We start from the raw sequence: 20340 nt of genomic DNA, 5'->3' as shown, positions 1-20340 counted from the left end.
GAGGGAAAGTGGACTTCGATCTATTTGGGTAGATATTTCTTCTACTTCGCCACTCTGCCTCCGTTAATTGTTAATTGTCAATCGATGGCCATTTTCCTTTAGTTTTCTATAAAACCGAAGATTCAGTAAATTTTTTCTGTAAAATCGAAGGTTCAGACATCACCCTCATTATTACAGTATCCTCATTATTACAATCTAATTTCAACATACTGACATACAAGACACTTTTGTCCCTTCCTAGCTGTCTCTTTTCTAGATTAAAAGGACACTTACCTAAATAGGGATTGAGAAAAATAATCAGTATCACCTTTAATATCCTAGGTTATGGTTTAAGAATATTTCTCAGTTGTTTTAGATGATTTCTTAAGTGTAATCAACAGGGTCATCTATATAAGAATAACCCGAGATGCTTGTTAAAATGCAGATTCACAGTCCACAGTCCAGACCTACTGAGTTAAAATATTGAGGAGAGAGGGAGTTCAACAAGTGCCCAGACTATTCTGATATACTCTAAATTTGGGAAAATATGATGTTCTGCATTACTTACCCCCCACTCCCATGGTGAGGATCAACCCAGGACCTTAGGCATGCTAGGCAAGCACTCTACCACTGAGCTACACTCTCAGCTCCTATATTACTTTTTTTTTTTTTCAGTTATAGGTGGACACGATGTCTTTATTTTTTGCTTTATGTGGTGCTGAGGATCAAACCCAGTGCCTCACACATGCTAGGCGAGCACTCTACCTCTGAGCCATAACCCCAGCCCCCTACATTACTTCTTGAACTTGATAGAAATGCAGATTCAGTAGGTATGGGGTAGGGCCTAAGACTGCATCTCTAACAAGCTCCCAGATTTTGCCAGTGCTGCACATAAACATTTATAATAGCTTTATTAATAATTGCCAAAATTTGGAAGCAACAAGATATACTTCAATAGGAGTATGGATAAATAAATTGTTATATATCTAGACAGAAAACTATTAGGGATATTAAGAAAATTTAGCAAGATTTCTGGATTCAAGATACACATACAGCGGGGCACAATGCTGCATGTCTGTAATCCCAATGGTTTGGGAGGCTGAGGCAGGAGGATCTCGAGTTCCAAGCCAGCCTCAACAACTTAGCAGGGCCCTAAGTAACTCAACACGACCCTGTCTCTAAATAAAATATAGAAAAGAGCTGGAGATCTGGCTCAGTGGTTAAGTGTCCCTGGGTTCAAGTCCCAGTATAAAAAAAAAAGTACAAAAACCATCTATATTTTTATATATTAGAAACAATTGGACATTGAAATGAAAAATTAATATCACTTGCCAAAACAACAAAACTGTGAAATACTTAGTAATAAGCCTAATAAAAACAGGTATACCTATGTATAGAGAACCACAAAACATTCTTAAGAGAAATAAAAAGGCCTAAATACATTGTATTGAAGATTCAATATTGTTAAGATGTTAGTTTTAACCAAATTGATGTATAGATTCAGTGCAATAAAAATCCTAGCAATTTTTAATTTAGTAGAAATTGACAAAATGATTTTAAATTTCATATGTAGATGCTAAGGACTTACAACATCCAAAACAATTTTGAAAATAAAAAAATAACATAATTGAAGGGCTTATACTATCTCAAGACTAATCAAGATACAGAAATCAAGATAATGCAGTAACTGATAGAAAGATAATCTAATATGTCATGCATCACTAATGATGTTTTGGTCAACAACAGGCCACGTATCACAACAGTGCTCTCATAAGATTATATCATATAGTGACAGCATAGCCATCTTAGTTTGAATTGAAGAGCTCAGGGTATATCTCAGTGGTAGAGCATATGCTTAGCATTTAAGAGCCTGTATTCCATTCCCAACACCAAAACAAAACAAAAATATCACTAGAACAATAGGATATCTGTATACAAAAATTCAAGTTTTTATCCATACCTCACACTATGTGCAAAAATTAACTCAAAATGAACACTAGGCTTAAATGTAAAGTTTAAAATCATAAAAAAATTTTTGAAGAAGACATAGGAGAAAATTTGTGTGACTTTGAGTTAAGGAAGGACTTTTTAGGGGACTGGGGATGTAGTTCAGTTGGTACAGCACTTGCCTCATATGCTCAAAACCCTGGATTCAGTCCCCAGCAACACACATGCATTCACGCACACACATAAATTTCTAGATAACACTGAAAGCATAATTCATACAAAGAAAAAATTTGATAAATTGTACTTCATCAAAATTAATTCTGACCTTTGAAAGGACTATTAATGAAAAGACAAGGTGAAGACTTATAGAATATATTTATAAATCACATATCTGATTAATAATTTGTACCCAGAATATATAAAGACATTTTAAAATTTAATAAGAAAGCAAACAATCCATTTTTTTAAATGGGAAAAAGATTTCAAGAGATACTTCACAAAAGAAGATATATAGTGGGCAAAGAAGCTCATGAAAAAATGTTTAACATCACTAGTCATTGGGAAAATGCAAAGTAAGTGTGTGTGTGTGTGTGTGTGTGTGTGTGTGTATTTTGAAAAGGAAGGAAATGGTACAATAGTTTAGCAGTTTCTTAAAAAGTTAAACACACACATACCACTTGACCCAGCAGGACAGAGCTAAAGAAGGATCTCAAAGGACATGAGAAAGCTTTTCTGGTGAAGGTTTTATTCATTACCTTGATTATGGTGATGATTTCACAGTTGTATACATATGTCAAAATTCACCAGATTATGTACTTTAGGTATATGAAGTTGATTTTATGTCAATTAGACCTTTATTAGTTGTTAAAAATACTTATAATTTTGACTTGGAAACTTACCCTGAAGAAATTTATCTTGAGAAATAGGAAATGTAAAGCTTTATCCAAGAGGCTGTTTATCAGCATATCATTTATAATAACAAAAAGCTGTAACTAGTTGTCTTCCATGAAGGATTAGTTAAGCAAATAAAGAAATCCTATTCAGTCATTGAAAATTGTGTCATATGTCATATGAGAAGATTATTAATGATCTGCAAAAATGTTTGGAGTATATTTTGAAGTAAAGAAAGGCTAGCTTACAATGTATATGCAAATGCAATGGAAAACAGTATGGTGGTGCCTCAAAAAATTCAAATAAAATTATCATATGATCAAGCAATTCCACTTCTAGATGTATATCCCAAAGAGTGGAAAGCAGGGTCTCAAGGAGGTGTTTGTGCCCTCCCGTTTACAGCAGCATTATTCACGATAGCCAAAAGTCAGAAACAACCCAAATGTCCATCAAATGATGAATGGCTAAACAAAATGTTACATATATGTTATATTTATAAAAAGTATACATTTATCAGCTGAGGTTTATCTATATCTCTATATGACTGATATATGTATCAGTTGTAGAAATAACTGATATATATGTAAAAGCTTTGAAAAGGGAGGAAATTTTTACACATGCCACAACATGGGTGAAAATTTAGGACCTTACAGTAAGTGAAATAAACTAGGTTTTAAAAGACAAATATGGAGTTGAGGATGTAGCTCAGTGACTGAGCATGTACTTAGTGTGTTCAAAGACCTGGGTAATCCCCAGCATCAAATGGAAAAGAAATACAAAAGATGAATATTGTGTGATTCCATTCACATAAGATTTCTAAAGTTGTCAAATTCATAGAAACAGTAGAGTAACGGCTATTAGGGGTTGGGAGGAGGAGAAATGCGGAGTTATTTAATGGGTATAGAGTTTCAGTTTTGCAAATCGTAAAAGTTATGGAGGTCTGCTGCATTACTGAACTGTGCGCTTAAAAATGGTTGCAATCATAAATTTTGTGGGTTTTTTTTTTTTTTTAACCCTGAGTGCCATTTGAGAAGGCTGACCGTGCTGGGGATGCCACATGAAGGTGCTCTCATTGACAGTCCTAGCTGAACCCATCCTTCATCCATCCTGAATTTCCCAGCCCAAGCCCCAGCATACGAGCAAGGGAGTCATCCTGGAAGTGAATCTGTTAGCCCCAGTTTCTCCACACCCAGCCACCAAGTCATTCCAGAAGAGGCCCCAAACATGGAGCGGAGACCAGAAAGTAACCTTTCCAGATTCCTAAACCACAGAAATCTGTGAGCATAATAAAAAAGCAATTATTTTATGCCCTTTTGATTTGAGGGGGTTTGTTGCTTAGGAATAGATAGCAGGAGCCACTGGTAATTCTTATCATCTTCAGATAAAAGTTTAGTTCTTTTTCACATAAAAGAAATCCAGAAATAAGCAGTCCATGTCTGATTTAGTGATGTCATAGTCTGCAAAAACCAAGACCTCTTTATCCTCTCTGTTGCCTGGACTGCAAACCTAATGGGTGGAGCTCCAGCTGTGATGTTTGACAATCTTGGCAATCTTGAGGATGGCAAAAGAGAACTTAATGAAGCCTGGGTCTCTGATATGAAATAGAGAAATAAATGTTTATTTTGCTTAAGCCACTGGAATTTTAGATCTTCAGGTTATATAGTGAAACTAATGTTAATGGGTACAGAATACACACACACACACACATACACACACACACATAGGGGAATGCACAGGAAGACTGAAATGTGTGTGTGTGTGTGTGTGTGTGTGTGTGTGTGTGTGTGTTTAGAATAACAAAGATTGGCTTGGCTGGGCTAGAAGATTGAAAGTTTTCGAAATAGTAATTGAAGTCCTGGGTATAGCTGAGAATGCTAAGGAGAATATAGAGTGAGAAGTTGGGAGAGCTAAGGAACCCGTGGAATATCAGCAGTTAAAGAGAAGTAGGGGAGGAGCAGCTGGAGGAAGGGCTCCTACCTTGCAGTGGGCAGAAATCCAGGACTGAAGTTGGCAGGTGTCCAAGTAACCTGGCCCTTCCTTGTGGAGGTGGTTGGGGTGAGAGCCCTGCTGTGTGCCCTTTTGTACATAACTCACATGCAGGCCTCCCACACAGGACCAGAAGGACACTCCTTGAAGTTTCAAGTCACTTTTTTTTTTTTTTAAACTTTACCACTTCTGCCTTTTTTTTTGTTGTTAATATTTGTTTTTTAGTTTTCAGTGGACACAACATCTTTGTTTGTATGTGGTGCTGAGGATCGAACCCGGGCCGCACGCATGCCAGGCGAGCACGCTACCACTTGAGCCACATCCCCAGCCCCGTTTCAAGTCACTTTTGACTCCTTTTTATTGTCCCAGTACCTGCAACAGTAACTGTCAGGCAATACTTGTCTGCAAGCTAAACGGAATGGAACAGCCATTGCCATTGGCAAGGAAGTCATGGGAAGGGAGGGTCTCAGGGAGGAGGGAGTGGTCTGCAGTGCCAAGTGCTGAAAACAATTGAGTAAGATAAGACCTTCGAAGGGCCAAGGGCCGGTGGCATTTGGCTCCATGGAGGACATTGGTGACCTTGGGGAGAAGTGTTTTCCTGGGGACGTAGAGGCAAAAAACATACTGAATGGGCCTCAGCCAGGAAGGAGATGGGGAGACAGGATGGGTTGGAGGGATTGTTTTTATATTTTCTAGTTAATTGTGCTTCTAGGCAGAGTGCTGGGGACCTGAGAGAAAGCCTCCCGGACCTCTGCAGGTCATTATGCTTTCTCCTATCAGAGTTGATGACAAATCCGTCATTTTATTTTCTAAGTCATTGTTTAATTTCTCATGTATTAAAATCTCTCCATGTCTCCCCTCTGCCCCAACTAAAACCCAAGTTCCAGAACAGAGACTGTTTATAGGCTGCTGGCACAAAGTAGGTGCTCTGTTGTTGCCAACTGCCTTTTCTTCCCCTCAATCAATTTCCTGAAAAACATCTGGGCTTGAAGCAGCTGACTTCATGTAAACAGAGGAGACCTCACCACAAGAAGTGGGACCCAGGGGTAGGAAATAAAGCCATCTGAGTTGGCATGGGGTGGAGACGGCCTGGTCCTGCCTCCAGCAGTGGTGAGGAGGGGTCCTGGAGGGAGAAAAACATTATGGGAGCCAGACCCAGGATGAGGGCAGGAGCTAATCCCGTTTTGCATCCTCAGATAATGAACGCAGATGAACTGACAACCTTTAGCGACATGACCATTTATTCTGTGTTCAAATAATACAATGATTTTATTAACTTCATTTGCATGTTCTGATGAATTCAATGCATGGCTAACTTCACCTTACAACAACCAAGTCCGTAGCTTGGTATGTTCTGATTGCTGGGGAGCCTGTTCCCTATAGCTGCCTGCTCTGGTGGAGGAAAGGGCAACATTTCAGGTTAGCCTCACCTGGGTGGGGACCAGTTTTGCAGGTCTAGAAGCCCTGTTTATCAGTGGCTCAAGAGAGTCAATGGATTCATGCTTTCCAAGGTTATGGGAGAAAGTGGCATAAATCCATGCTCCAAATTTTAACACACAAAGAATCATCTGGGCAGGGTGGGGATGGGGCTGAGTCTCCTTGCAATGCAGTTTCCATTCCTCATGGTTGGGTGGGACCTGTGAGTCTGCATTTCTAACCAACACCACATCACACTGAGTATGAGGAAGTAAATGGGAGCCCATTTTTTTCTAAATTTTGGGTACCTGTCACCACTTTCCCAACAACCAGAGGACTGTTTAAGGAGCATGGATGTCCAGAAAGAGAGTGGTGCCTTCCAAGCTTGCTGGGCTTCACTTGGACCACATGTCTTTAGGCCTTTTGGCTTCACCTTCTATCTGGTGAAGGCATCCTAGTGGCTCAGCTTGCACCTTTCTTCAGTGAAGTCCCCAGCCTGCAGAGGTTATTTTTTTGATTATGTTGATTGAGCTTCTCTGTGTCCTAGGGGTTTCTCAGCAACTTGGTGAGAAGCCATCTCTCAGGATGAGTTCTCTCTCCTCACCTTTCTGAGCTCATCCTTGATAGTTTGGTTCTGAGTCAATCGCCAAAAACTAAGATGTCCTGATTGGGGTGTTTACATGATAAATAAGAGGAATCACACTTAGAAAGAAATAATCTCTTCTGGAAGCCAGAGTGTTACGGTGGTAAGAGCTGAGAGGTGCTGCTGGGGCAAGTTCAACAGTGAGCATCAGCCATGCTGGCCAGCATGGCCCACCTGGAGCGATTTACCTGTGGCCTGCCCAGACCTCCCTGAATTGCATCCCAGATCCTTGTCTGTGAGCCTGAGCTGCAGAATTGGCTTTGCTTGGCATTTCATGGAGGTGGATAATTTGCCTGGTGTGGATCATGTGTATCACCAGCCCAGGGTGGCTGGACAGGTTACACTAACGTGGGTCACCTCTTTGGCTTTATGGTGGTAGTCTGTCTATGACTCTATCTCTCTAGCTCTCCATCTAGAGACACCTGGCCTAGCTTCTAGCTTCAGGCTTCCTACTAATACCTTGATTCATAAAAGTAAAAAAAAATCACAAAATGTTATTGATTATAAAAATAATAAGAATGCAATTATTATCTTAAATTTTAAAAACTATTTTTCCAGAGAAACCCAGAGTACTTTTCAGTCTTCCTGTGCATTCCCCTAGGCCTGCCATGGGAGGAGGAAGAGGAGTTAGAGAGGGTAGGGCTGTTGGACAACCTCCACTTCCTGTTCTGAGTCTGAAATTTCTTGGGAACCAGCCAGTTTCTGCTCTCCACACTCGAGGTATGCGTGGGAGCTTGTGGCCTTCCCTGCAGGAAAGTGGTAAAATAAATTCCTAGAAGTATAAAACCCCAATATGGCTCCTGATTATGTTCCTTTGTTTCTCTCCCTTTTTTAAAATGTTACTTTTTTATAGGAAGCCCAGGCCAGCCTGCCTGCACCGCTGGCCAGAGAGCTGGGCTACCTGCATGGGCCACAGAGTCTGGGCCACTGACAGGAGAAGCAGACACAGGATGGACGGGCTGCCAGGGGCTTAGGAAGGACATTGGTTCTTGAAACGTTTCTTCCTTTCCACCGCCAGCCTCAGAGACTGAAGGAGCCTGTCTTTGTTATTCAGGATGTTGTACTCAGAGAGTTTCACCAGTTTGTCAAAGGCAGCCTCCGTATAGGTCAGTTCCTTGGTGGCATAGGGGGAGTGGGGGCCATAAATATCCACCTGGCCCAGCTCCATCTCCTCAGGGCTCCTCTCCACACCTGGGGGCAGCAGAGGAACTCACTGTAGACTCTTACTATGTCAGGTTGTAAGGATTTGTTTCCACCGCCTTCCCCCGGCCTACCCTGCATGCGCTAACAGACATATCTGCATGAAAACACGCACAGCACGCACACTCACATGCTCACCCGCACCCTCTAAGCTCCTCGGGGTCCATCTTAGGACTCTCCTGGCACCAAACAGTGCCAGGCACATAGTTGGATGTCAATGAGTGTTGAAGGACTAAAAGAGTTGGAGATGACATTGCCAGCCGTCCAAGTGCGGGGTGGGACAGGAGGGGCTGTTTTCTTCCTTGCCAAAGCTAAGGTTGGCTCAGCCAGCCTGACGGGTTAGTGCTATCAGGACACTTCCACAGTCTAAAGACAAGAGCCAGCAGGTGCTGGGGACAGAGTCAGACAGAGGCGGCTCACCCGGTGCCTTGTACTTCTGGAAGGTGTCATTGATGAGTGGGAAGAAAGCCACGATGGGGGCATCAGGGTCCTGGGGATGTTCCAGCAGGTAGCACTCCTTGAGACTGCCGTCCTCATCCTGGAGCTCATAGCCGGGGAAGGGGATGTTCTGCGTGGTGCAGTACTCGCAGGTTTGTTTCAGGGGCTAGAATATCACCAGAGGATGTATTTGAGATTGGAGGGCTGGGGATGGACAAGACACACAGAATCCATGGATCCAGCTTCCTGATATCTCTAGCTAACAATTCCAGTCCCCAACTGATTGCCCAGTTTGGATACATTTAGAAAAAAGCGGGTCAGGACAAAAAACCTGAGGCAGTAGGTTGGTACACCTGCAGCTTTGAGCTCCTTCCCCAGGAAGGATGTTGATGATGTTTCACCCAACACAGACCCGGGCAGGCTGTGGGTGTGACAGTGACTGGAGCTGGCCATGTACAGGTGTGGCAGGCCAGGCTCATGTGGATATGCATGGATTTTGGAACTGACAAGTATCACAGGGCTGGACTTTGAAATGTGCCTTTAAAAATGTGTTGTGGGCTGGGGCTGTAACTCAGTGGTAGAGCACTTGCCTAGCACGTGTGAGGCATGGGGTTCCATCCTCAGCATCACATGAAAATAAATCAATAAAATATTGTGTCCATCTACAACTAAAAATATTTTTAAAGAAATGTGATGTAACAGAAAGAGTACTGGACTTAGTTCCACACCTGTTAAATAGCTCATTTTCTGTGTGACATTGAGCAAGTCACTTACCCTCCCTACGGCTCAGTTTTCTCATCTGTAACACTGGGATAATAGCTGCTGTGCTGTCTACCTCAAAGAGCTGTGTAAGGACCAGGTGTAAGGACACTGTCATTTATTTACAAAGTATGGAGACCTCTGAGGTGTGGCACTGCTTCCCAGGCCCCAGGGCTCAGGTGGAGCCCAGCTGGCTGCACTTGCCTTCGTCTGGGACCCTGCACAGTAGTTGAGGTGGATGATGAGGTCGGCTTTCCTCTCTGGCCTGAGAAGAGGCGGGTAGCTGGAGTTGACAAAGAAAGCGGTGTCTAGCAGGCACAAGTGTTTTGCAAACTCTGTCAGCTGGTTTGGGAAGTGGTCCAGCACCGTGTCTGAAAGCCAAGCCTTCTGGTTACCAATATGATTAGTGCCCTGGTGTCAGCCAAGGGTGGGACTTCTGGTGTGGACAGAGTACCCTGCCTGGAGCCTCCTTACCCTCAGCCTGGGCCTCCAGCCTTCACCCTTTTGACCAGGTTGCCATTGAGTCCCATGGCTCCTCTGTTTAGGCTAATAAAATGGGGGTTTAGCAAATCTTGGTTATGCATAGAAAACCCACTATGATCCAGTCACAGCAGGTCTTAAGGGTCGCAGGGGCTTAAGAACATCCTATAAGTTAAGGTTAACCTTGGGCCCAGGCCTGCTGTCTCTTCTGCCCTAGACACTGAGAACAAGGACTAATAGGCCAGACTCAAGCAGCCATTGCACTCTGGTCAAATAAAATACCAAAGAAAGTAGAAAGTCAACCTTGGAACCTTCTAGGGGAAGGAGGTGCTGAGTCAAAGGCACCAGAGCATAGGTTAAGGTCTTGCTCACCCCTTGGGGTTTCTGAGTTGGGCCATTCTTGCCCAACTCCAATGGGGCACCACTCACCCCAGAGCACAACTGCAGAAAGTAAGGGCCCATGTTTCCCCATCTGTACAATGGGTCCAATTTCTGCTGCTGGGATTGTTGAGCAGATTCTGTACAGTTATACAGTCAATTAATTAAATACCACACCACCCCCTGCTGGCACACAAATACTCCATGCTGGGTGATACTGCCAATGGTGGACTTCCCATGGCAGGGTCACCTGGATTCTATCCGATGATGGTGGCCAGAGGAGTCTTATTCTTTCTCCATGGCAGCCTCAATATCCTCTTATCCCTCCTCCCAACAAACCCAGCCCTGGAGAAGCACCCAGGCGGGAGTACCTTTCCACATGGAGAACTGACTGTTCTGGAGGTAGTCAGTGTGTAGCTGCAACCCAAACATGAAGTTGTGGAACTCAGACACGAAGGGCCGATGGGTAAGGATGTCTCGGAAAGTATTGGATAGCCAAGACCCAGGAATTGCTACTGTGGTCTCCAGGATGTCAGCATCACATTTGGGGATTTCAGGCAGGATCGGCTCATCTTCTGCAGGGGAGAGGGATGGAAGGCAGGTCACAAGAGTTTGGGTCCCAGGATTGCCCAGGTGAAGCGTCACCTGGGCCTGGGGTGAGACCTTCCTTGCCCAGCTCTCAAGACTCTGGCCCCACAACCAGAAGGACCCAGCTGAGTGGCATGGAACAGGGACAGGTAGTGGAGAGGGGAGGGTGGGCCTTCAATAAGGTGGTACCAGAGAGGACAGAGTCCAGAAGAGCGACCTTTAACTGTGCACAGATCCCTACTCTCATCAGCTCTCCTGGGCACTGGAGGTGTCCTCCTGGGCCTTGGTAGAGGTGCCACCTATAATCACCCTGCCTGGAGGGTGACATTCCAACTCAGCTACCTTCTCTGGGCCATAGATACAATGTGGGAACATGTGGCAAGCACAGGGTCTTCCATTCATGGTCCATATCCCACCCCCACACACCTAATCATAAGGGGAAGCCAGTGGGTCACCCACCAATGTCATGCACCTTCTTCCTCGTCCACCTGTGGAAAAACTCCTCCGAGGTGTGGGACAGATTCCAGGCATCGAGCAGGTTCAGGGAGAAGATGCTGCTCCACAAACCTAGGGAAGCAGAGCAGCCGTGAATAGCTCTCTCCAGGAGTCCTCATAGACCTGATGGTTCTGCCTTGGCCTTGATTCCTCCTCGGGCCAGACTGCTCAGTGGGTGGGACAGACTTTGATTTCCTTCTGCCCTGGTGACTGATGGTGCCAGCCCTCAGCTCTTTTCCCTCCCTTCAGTGTAGGTAGCATGTGGGAAGGTGTACAGGGCACATCCCCAGCAGGGGCTAGACAGTGACAAGTGCAGCTTCAAGTCCAGATCGCCCTCTTGGATCAGTTCACACAGCTAAAGCATTTAGGATATGATGAGCACTTGACATATGTAATGCTATTTCTTATTATTTAACAGATGTAATATTAATAAAACTTATTTTAAATTTCTCATATGTATTGATCCATTGGGATCTTCTACAAAGTAGGTTTTACTTTGAATTTTTATTTTTTATTTTTTAAGTACTAAAGATTGAACCCAGGGCCTTGCAAATGCTAGGCAAGCACTCTACCACTAAGCTATATCCTGACCCTTTTTATTTTATTTTGAAATTGGGTTTCAAAAAGCTGCCGAGACTGGCCTCTACCTTGAAAGCTTCCTGCCTCAGCCTCCCAGGTAGCTAAGATTCTAGGCAACAGCCACCATGCCTGGCTAGATAGGTTTTACTCTTAAACCAATTCACAGATAAGAAAACTGAGGTTCAGAGAGGTTAGGTAATTTAGCCCACTTCACACAGTCAATAAATAAATATCTGAGTTCAGTTCTAAGGGTTTTAACTACAGGTTTTTGAACCACATAACCCATAACATAGATATTTAGGGGAAGAAGAGGCCACTGTGGACTGGGGTCTTTGGGATGGGCTTCATAAAAGAGATGGGACTTGAGTTGAACCGCTGTCAGTCCTTCTGGGCTTAAAGGGCTGCGGAGAGATCAAAGCAGTCTGAGAGGTTGGTGTGGGGGTAGGTTCAGAAACCCCTCCTGGGATAAGGCAATGTCAGCAAATGCCAGGAAGGCCACGTGCTCAAGGGCTAACCAAGGACTACCCAGGCCAGATCTGGGGCAAGATCCTTTCTGTCATTCCTCTGTTCAAAACCAGGGCCTGCCCAGCTAGGAGTGCGTGCTCAGGGGAGTCCCCCAGCCAGGAGTCACCTAGCATGTAGCACATCCGCGACTCAGGGATCCTCTTCATCAGCCGCCCCATAAAGAACTCTGAGCCGAAGAGCTCGGTGGGGATGAAGGCCCCGTACTTCTGCAGGCCTACCTCGTAGGGAGAGAACTCGAACCATTCTGCACAGGAAGCGGCAGGGGAAAGTGTCAGTTTCAGATCACGGAGCCACGCCCACTCAGCCCAGCCCTCCCACATGCCAACCAGCCTTGGCTTCCCGGCCCTTGGGTTCCTCCAACTGGGAGGCTGCAGTTCACCTATGGAGCACACGGGGACGCCCGCGACCGGCCTATGCAGACTAGTCAAAGCTTTGCAAACTGCTTTGCAAACTGGTTCTTTTGCTCCCCCGACCCCCAACTCCTGTAATGGGGATTGAACCCAGGAGCATTCTACCACTCAGCCACATCCCTAGCCCTTTTAAAAATTTTGTTTTGAGACAGTCTATAATTAAGTTATCCAGACTGGACTTCACTTTATGATCCTCCTGCTTCAGCCTCCAGAGTAGCTGGGAATAAAGGCAGATACCACCACACCTGGCTCTCTATTGTTGCTCAAAGACAGATAAAAGAGGACCCAAAGTGACCCTACTGCAGAGTAGGTCTCCATGGCCCTTCCCTCTAGGAAGCTTAAGAAATGTCTAGGACTCCTTCCCTTCTCCTTACTTATATTTTCCTCTGGCCCATCAAATGCACCCAGTAAGCTAAGGGACTCTGCCCACCAGTCCCACTCAAGGGGCAGGGCAGAATGGGGGAACTAAGTTGATTTCTTCAACTGTGGGCACAATTTTTTGATGTGGGTTGGCAAAGCATGTGTGGGGTTAGGGGGTGGACCTTGGGGGTTCTGGGTGCCTTTGCCAATCAAGAAGTTACCCTCTCCTAGATCACTAGCCACCAGTGTTACCTCTGAAATCCTGGTTGCTTACATCATCCTTGACATTGATGGTGAGGTAGATAGGCAGGGGATTCTGGCCCTGGCACAAAGCAGCACGCTGCTCTGACAGTTTGCATTCATTTCTCTATGGGGAAATGAAATAGTTAAGGAGAAGCAGCAGACATGCAACCCCCACCCCACTTGCCCCTGGATGAGAAATCACTCAGCAGTCCTTTCCTGGATCCCAAGTCCATCAGGCTGCTGTGTAAACTGCAACTGACCCCAGTCAAACCTGTTTGTTTTGTGTGTTTGTTTGTCCTGGGGATTGAATTCAGGCATGCTTTACCACTGAGCTACATCCCTGATCTTTTTATTTTTTATTTTGAGTTAGGGTCTCTCTAAGTTGTGAGGCTGGTCTCAAACTTGTGATCCTCCTGCCTCAGCCTCCCAAATTGCTGGGATTACAGGCCTGCAACACATCACTGGCTCAAACTTGGCTCAAATCTACCTGGGAATGTATCTCACCTCCTTGGGCTATCCACCAGCCCAGACTGCAGACAGGGGAGGAGCCAAATCTGCAGTTTAGGACCCTCAGAGCCTCAGGGTCCTCCTGTAGTCTCAGGGGCCAGAGCATAATGAAGCAAGGGTGAGAGAGGCCACCACTGTCCCTTTTCATTCCTACTATCTTCTGCCTCCCTAGAACATGAAAACCTCCAGGGTCTTTGTTTAGTCAGCTTGGCATGTTGGGCTCCCTCATAAAATTTGGGATAAAAAAAAGTTTCTTTTCTTTGATTTTTGCCCCTAAACCGAAATCTTGGAAATCTGGGCACTACGTGATGGTCAAAGCGTGTTAAAGTCCGCAGAGTGTTCTGCTGTGTTAATCAGAGTGGCAAGTCCTGCAGATCAGCCCTGGCCATCGGCCATCTCCCAGAGTGAATCAATCAGTGCAGACGAGGCAGAGTTGAGGTCCTAGAGGCCCAGGCTCTGACCCCAAGCCAAGCAGCAGCCTGCTTCATGACCATCCCTAGGATAGCAAATGCATGGGAGGCCCAATGACTCTTGGGCCTCCTTTGAAGGAAAACAGAGTACCTGTCACAACTGGGTACATAGATCTGGGTGTCACAGAGCTGACTGTCCTGCAGACTCCTGGAAGATCCTAGTCTACTCTCATTGTCAAAAGGGCTGGAGGGAAAGGGGCTCTTGTCTTGGCCAGAGTAGAAGAACAGAGGCTCCCTAACAGCGATTCTAGCCTTGCTTTCTGGAGGAAAGGGATCTATACTGATCCCTCAAAATGCTTAGATTTCTGGCCTTGAAAACTTTGGTGCTCTCCTCCTCATCTCACAGGTTATTAACTTAAAACACTGTGTTAAAATATTAATCAGTTAGTGATGTAATCCTCTGTAAGGAATGGTGCAGAGCAGGGTCACATGCAACCCCAACTTGCCTGAATCTGAAAGTCAATGCCCTTAGTTTCTGCCTGCCTGTTCCATCAAGAGGTCAAGTTAAATGAGGAGTTTTCAAAGGAGCCAGGGTGGGATCCATCAAAAACCATGAGTTGAAAGCCATGTCTGATTCCTTTCTGAATCCCTAGGGGCCAACCTAGTTCCTGGCATGCAAGAGGTAATGATTTAGTTGAAAGAATGAATGAAGGAATGAATAAATATTGAGGATGAATGTCAAGTCATCCTCAGTTGGTTAAATCAAGTCATCCTCAGTTAATTTTCTAGCAGAGGGGACCTATTATAAAATTATTTGCTGCTTTTCCTCCCTCTGGAAAATTCAGATTTATTAATAATTGAATTCTTATTTAAGGTGGAATTAAGAGCTGAGGTCCTGGACAGAGGTTAAGTGGGAAGCTCTGCCTTAGGTCCAATCAACAGACCAAAGGTGGTTCCTCCCTGTGGTCAGTGCAGCATGAAGCGTCCAAGTATGAGTGGAGCTCACCCTGAAGGCCAGGATCACAACATCCCCTGGGGATCTGCCTGCTCTACCATTTCTCACATGATTCTTGCAGCAGTTGCATCCCAAGCTGGTTCTATTGTTGAGTATGTATTGCTCAGATCATTGTATCCCAGAGCAGAAAGCAATCTGGTTAGGTCTTCCCTATGTGGTGGCCATGAAAATGAGACCTGCAAACTTCCAACTGCTGACAGTGTTATTGGTGAATGGCTCCAGTTGCTGTGCCTGGAAAGCCAAGGCAGAGTCTGTGCTGAGACCATGCTTTCTCTGACCAAATGCAGTAGGGATATTGAGGCAGGCCCATTCTCAGAAACACAGGATACCACACACAGCCAACTTTGACTAAAAGGTCTTCTATGGGATTTGCTGAACATTTCTAGACCACCTGGTAGTCTGGGAAGCTTCCATTTGACCTTTCCCCCTCTCTCCTCCACTTAGGGTCAAACTTCCATAATGGTTGGCATCTCTCTAGTCCTGCCCAGCTCCCTCCCCATTTTCTGCCACAGGTATCTTGGTGTGGCTTTCAAAGTTCATATTGCTTCCATGTAGGGTGCACCTGACCTGTTCCCAACACAAGGGTCTCAATCATTCTCTAAAGGGGATGTGGGATGATGATCCCACCACCTTCCATCATGCTTTTCAGCACTTGGTGGTTCTTATGTTCTAGGAACAAACCTTCAGGTCTGACCTAACCAGAGCAGAGGTGAAAGTCCAGACCCCCTGATGAAGAAAGAGAACCGCACATTAGCCAGGGCAGGGTGGGGCGTAGTGAAAGCTGAATGCCTACCTCGTCCCCAAGACAGGCCTCAATCAGCAGGCCCCAGAAGTCTGTAAAAGTGACCCTGTAGCCTTCCTGGCTGCGCTGCCGGAGTTCCTCCTGGAATCTGCAGAGCTGGTCTGGGAACAGGGAAGGCATCTTGTCTTTGACTGCATGTCTCCGGGCTTCGAAGACAGCAGGCTCCAGATTTTTGGAGGACCACTCAGCGTCACGGTACAAAGTAGCCATTGTCCTGGAGAGAGACAGGAATGGCTGAGAGAGTTGACCTGGCCCTGGTCTGATCAACCCTGGATGCAGGCAGGAGGGGAAATGGGCAGGCCACTGAGAATCCCAAACCTGCCAGGAGAGGAGCCTGGAGGAAAGGTGTGAGTCGGGGCCTGGTGGATGGAGGGCGCGAGGGAGGGAGGGTAACAATCATTACTCATAATCACTGTTACTCCTATCTCCCCATGCCTACTGTGTGCTGGGTATAGCATATTGGTTGAGATGAGGATTTGGACCCAGATCTTCCTGGGTTCAAAACCAGGCTCTGCCATTCGTTTGCTGTGTGATCTTAGACAAGCTACTTAACCACTTTCCACCTCAGTTCCCCTAGTTGTGGAATGGGGAGAATTGTGATAGCTGTATCCAGCTCATAGAGTTCTTGGGAAGATTGTATGAGCTAACAGTGTAAACTGGAACAGTGGCTGACACAAAGCAAGCGCTGGGAATAACATTTGAACGCAGGTTTGGCCGATTCCAGATCCCAGGTTCTTTCTTCCCTGCTGCATTCATTTCCACAATGATGATTCTGGCTAAAGTAGTTCCCCTTCTTCTTAATCTATATGTGGTTCCTAGGGGGCAACAAAACTAATGTAGTCTGGGTCTGGCCCTGTCTGCCCCTCTTGGCCTTGATTCAGTGTTTCTATGTCAGGACAGGAAAGGGCCCCTGCTTATTCTGCACCTGAGAACTTTCCTGCTTGAGGTGGACCTTGTCTGTGGCTGCATGGATATGGGAATTGTGTCCTCTTCCCTCACAGAACTTGTTACAGGGGGCGTGGAAGTTGGCCACGTTGGCCAGAATGATAAAAATCACTCTGCTCTCTGTAAAGTTTGCTTTGTTACTTTTATACTTTCAAAAAGCTTCTGAAAGCCATTGCCAATGGTCATTTTTAAAAGAATATTTCTCATGTTTCCCCACATTCGGGACATTTTCTACCCTCCCACCCTCACCCTGGCTGGGTCTGAGGTTTTCCCCATTACCAGCCTGTCCCACAATAGTCCAGGGTCATACAGGTGTCCCTTAACCCTACTGGAAGCAAGTTATCTTTTTAGCTCACTAGCCAGGAGCAGCTGTTTAACATGGGGATTAAGAATGTGGGCCCTGGATGGGGTTCAAATTCTAGGTCTACAATTTATTAGCCAAGTGACCTCAGGCAAATTGCTTTGTTTCTTATGCTGTAAAATAATGCTGGAAAAATTATGGTTGGTCCTCCTTATCCATAGGTTCCTCATCTGCAGACTTAACAAACTGTGGATCAAAAATATTTGGGGGAAAATGCCTCTGTACTGAACCTATATGGACTTTCCCCCCATTGTCATTATTCCCTAAATAAGATAACAACTATTTATACTGAATTAGGTACTTTATAAACAATCTAGAGATTGTTTTTAAAATACAGAGAGGATTGTGTAGTTTATATGCAAATACTATGCCATTTTATATAAGGGAATTGAACATCAGTTCTTCCTGGAATCTGTAGAGGAATTCTAGAGAGATGGGTCCTGGAACCAATCCTTCTGGGATACTGAGGGACTACTGTGCTTGGAACATAAGCCAATATCAATAACTATTAGCTATGCTTCTTATTCCAACTGGGTTGAAGCCTTGAGCCCCTGATGAGAGGATCCAATGCCAGGAGAGTCCTTGATTTTTTTTCAGGGCCAGTTCACATCCACTTGCTCACATGAGAGTTACCTGGAGCTCCTCCAGGATAAAAGGCACAGAAAGGGATCTCGTGGGTTCCCAAGTTCCCCGGTCACCCACAAAATAAGATGCAGCCCTGGCGGAGAAGCCTTGGGTAGTCACAGTCCCCTGAACCAGGGCCATCCTGAGCCAGGGCCACACAATGACTTTGGTGGGCCCACTATAAAAAAATATTTAAAAAGCAAATGTTATGACTGTGTTGTTTAAAGACAAATATATTAATGTTATTTACCAAAACATTTTATTTAACCTAGAAGCTCATATTTTCCTTCTTATTAAAAAAATAATAATAACAACATATTGTTGTGGGTTCCTGACAGTTCTGTATGCCCCAGGCACAGTGTATCTAAGTTAGTCAGCCTGACCTGCCTCCTACTGGGGAGCCCAGTGCTCAGTCACCTTACTCTCCAGCAGAGATGGGGAGGTGGGAGTCTGTGGCAGGGCCCTGTCCTGCCCTCTAAGCAGGGCAGAGGAATGGACTGGGGTGGGCTGAGAGGGCCTAGAGGGTAGGAAGCCATAGCAGCGGGGCCATCTCCACTCACCCTAGGAGACTTGGCACAGTCTCCCATCAGGAAAAGAGTGGTACCAGGGATTAACTCATCCTTGGTTCCTATGTTCCTGGGCTCCTGCCACAGCCCCCAGAAAATAGAACTGCCAGTAATGGCCAACATGTACAGTGGCTCTGTGTACTTAGTACTGGGAGAGCCTCTCGTCACAGCCATGAGGTCAGTGCTATTGTTATCCCCACTTTACAGATACAGAAATTGAGCCTCTGAGGAGTTAATCTGCATGCCCAAAGTCACACAACTGCAGGAGGCAGAGAGTCCCTGGTGTCTTGAGTCACTTTTACTTGGGTTGGGACCGGGTAGAACTTCACCAGAAATCCCAGGCCAGCCTGTTTGCTGCTTGCTCTGGGGTCCACTAGACAGTGGCTCCCAGCATCTTACCAGGTGGCCCCAGACAGGCCGGTGATGTAACTGGCACAGTTCAGGAGGTTCAACTTCTGCAGTCCCAGCAGGTGGCCATACATGGAGGTCATGGATCTGGCTCCACCCCCAGTGGCCATGATGGCTATCACTGGTACCTGGGGGCATAGAGGCAGACAGCTGGGGAGGGCTCCAGGGACAAAGCTGGTGGGAGAGGAGTTGGAATGACAGATGGCAGCTTGAAAGAATGGTGGAGGAGGGGTCTGGGGGCAGAAAGCCAGAGCAGGGCTGGGACAGCAGTGAGAAGCCTGAAAACTGCCTTTCCCAGGTGGGCCACGCAGTAGGTCTAGAATTAGAACTTAGTTCCAAACCCAGTGATGCCAGTAAAGGCTCTGAAACCTAAATCGTAGAAAGCCGCGTCTGGAAGAGGCCTTAGCACTCTTAATCCAGCCTTCAGTTAACAGATGATAAAACTGGGGTCCAGGGTGGTGATATGATTCCTTAATGGTGACAAATTGAGATCTTTGGAAGGTGGATATGATCTTAGGGCAGCAGGCCCTGGCTTGGTACATGGCACATGTTCAGTCTATACAGTGTTTATAAGAGCAAGAAGAATACATTTCTAATGTCAGAAGCAGCAGGGTGGCCACCTGTGGTTTGACCTGGCTTTGAGATGCCTTTGGTGTGTTTTCCCTAAGGGTGGGATGAAGAAGGGGCTCTGAACCCAATCTCTGTTTTCATTTGGGTGGGGACTAAAAAAACCCTTCAGTCACCTGAAGCCCAAACACAAGCCCTCCCTGGGCCCCATGTGGTCTCCATGTACACCATGGTCAGACTCAGAAGTCAGGCATTTTGGAGTACTAACCAGCTGCCCAGGACAGTGTGAGCCCCAGACCACACAGGGGAGGTGACAGAGGACTCTGACAAAGGCACTACTGTCTGCCTCCATGGAAGGAATCGACTGGCCCTGGGAGTAACATTGCTTGTTTCCAGCTTGCTACAGCTATTATTTCTGGGAGGTGTCTACGTGTGCACATTTGAGAAGAGAGAGAACTGAAGGACAAGCACCCACGGCCTTTTGGGTGGGGGACATGGCATGCATAAGGTGGTGGAGCTTTAAATGTTTTCTGGCTGGGGCAAGGAAGTCATTTTGTGGTTGAGTTAGTAAGGCACACTTCTGCCACCTCAGGATCCAGTGCATGGGAGGAGCAGAGCCGCTGGAGCCCTTTCCTTCTCTCTCTAGTCTGCCCTCCCCTCCCCAAGTGAACACACAACTGGCGAACATCCAGCATGCACTCCCTGGGCACCAGACCTCAGCCACGAGGACAATGGTGAAGGGAAAGCAGTGTCTTAGCCATCCTGGAGCAGGGAAGAGCTGAGATGGCTGGTGGGATATGAGGTTGGAAGGACCGGCT

The 20340-nt window shown here is 45.9% G+C and overlaps 1 protein-coding gene across 2 annotated transcripts in view; it reads right to left on the bottom strand.

The window, feature by feature from the left end:
* Positions 1 to 6026: 6026 nt before the first annotated feature.
* The window catches only part of Pla2g4e (phospholipase A2 group IVE), a 36108-nt gene continuing 21794 nt past the window's right edge, over positions 6027 to 20340 (bottom strand). For both annotated transcript variants that reach the window (XM_048793058.1, XM_048793059.1), the window contains exons 12-20: positions 18947 to 19083; positions 16043 to 16265; positions 13327 to 13441; positions 12411 to 12548; positions 11165 to 11272; positions 10489 to 10692; positions 9464 to 9630; positions 8483 to 8666; positions 6027 to 8053 (exon numbers count right to left, since the gene is read on the bottom strand). In XM_048793058.1, the coding sequence (XP_048649015.1) occupies positions 7833 to 8053; positions 8483 to 8666; positions 9464 to 9630; positions 10489 to 10692; positions 11165 to 11272; positions 12411 to 12548; positions 13327 to 13441; positions 16043 to 16265; positions 18947 to 19083 (1497 nt within the window). In that variant the 3' untranslated portion in view covers positions 6027 to 7832. The remainder of the gene's footprint in view (positions 8054 to 8482; positions 8667 to 9463; positions 9631 to 10488; positions 10693 to 11164; positions 11273 to 12410; positions 12549 to 13326; positions 13442 to 16042; positions 16266 to 18946; positions 19084 to 20340) is intronic.

This window comes from Marmota marmota, unplaced genomic scaffold (genome assembly GCF_001458135.2).
Source record: "Marmota marmota marmota unplaced genomic scaffold, marMar, whole genome shotgun sequence".
Lineage (NCBI taxonomy): Eukaryota > Metazoa > Chordata > Mammalia > Rodentia > Sciuridae > Marmota > Marmota marmota.
Note: the sequence above shows the minus strand (reverse complement) of the source record. Positions and strands in the feature narration are given on the sequence as shown.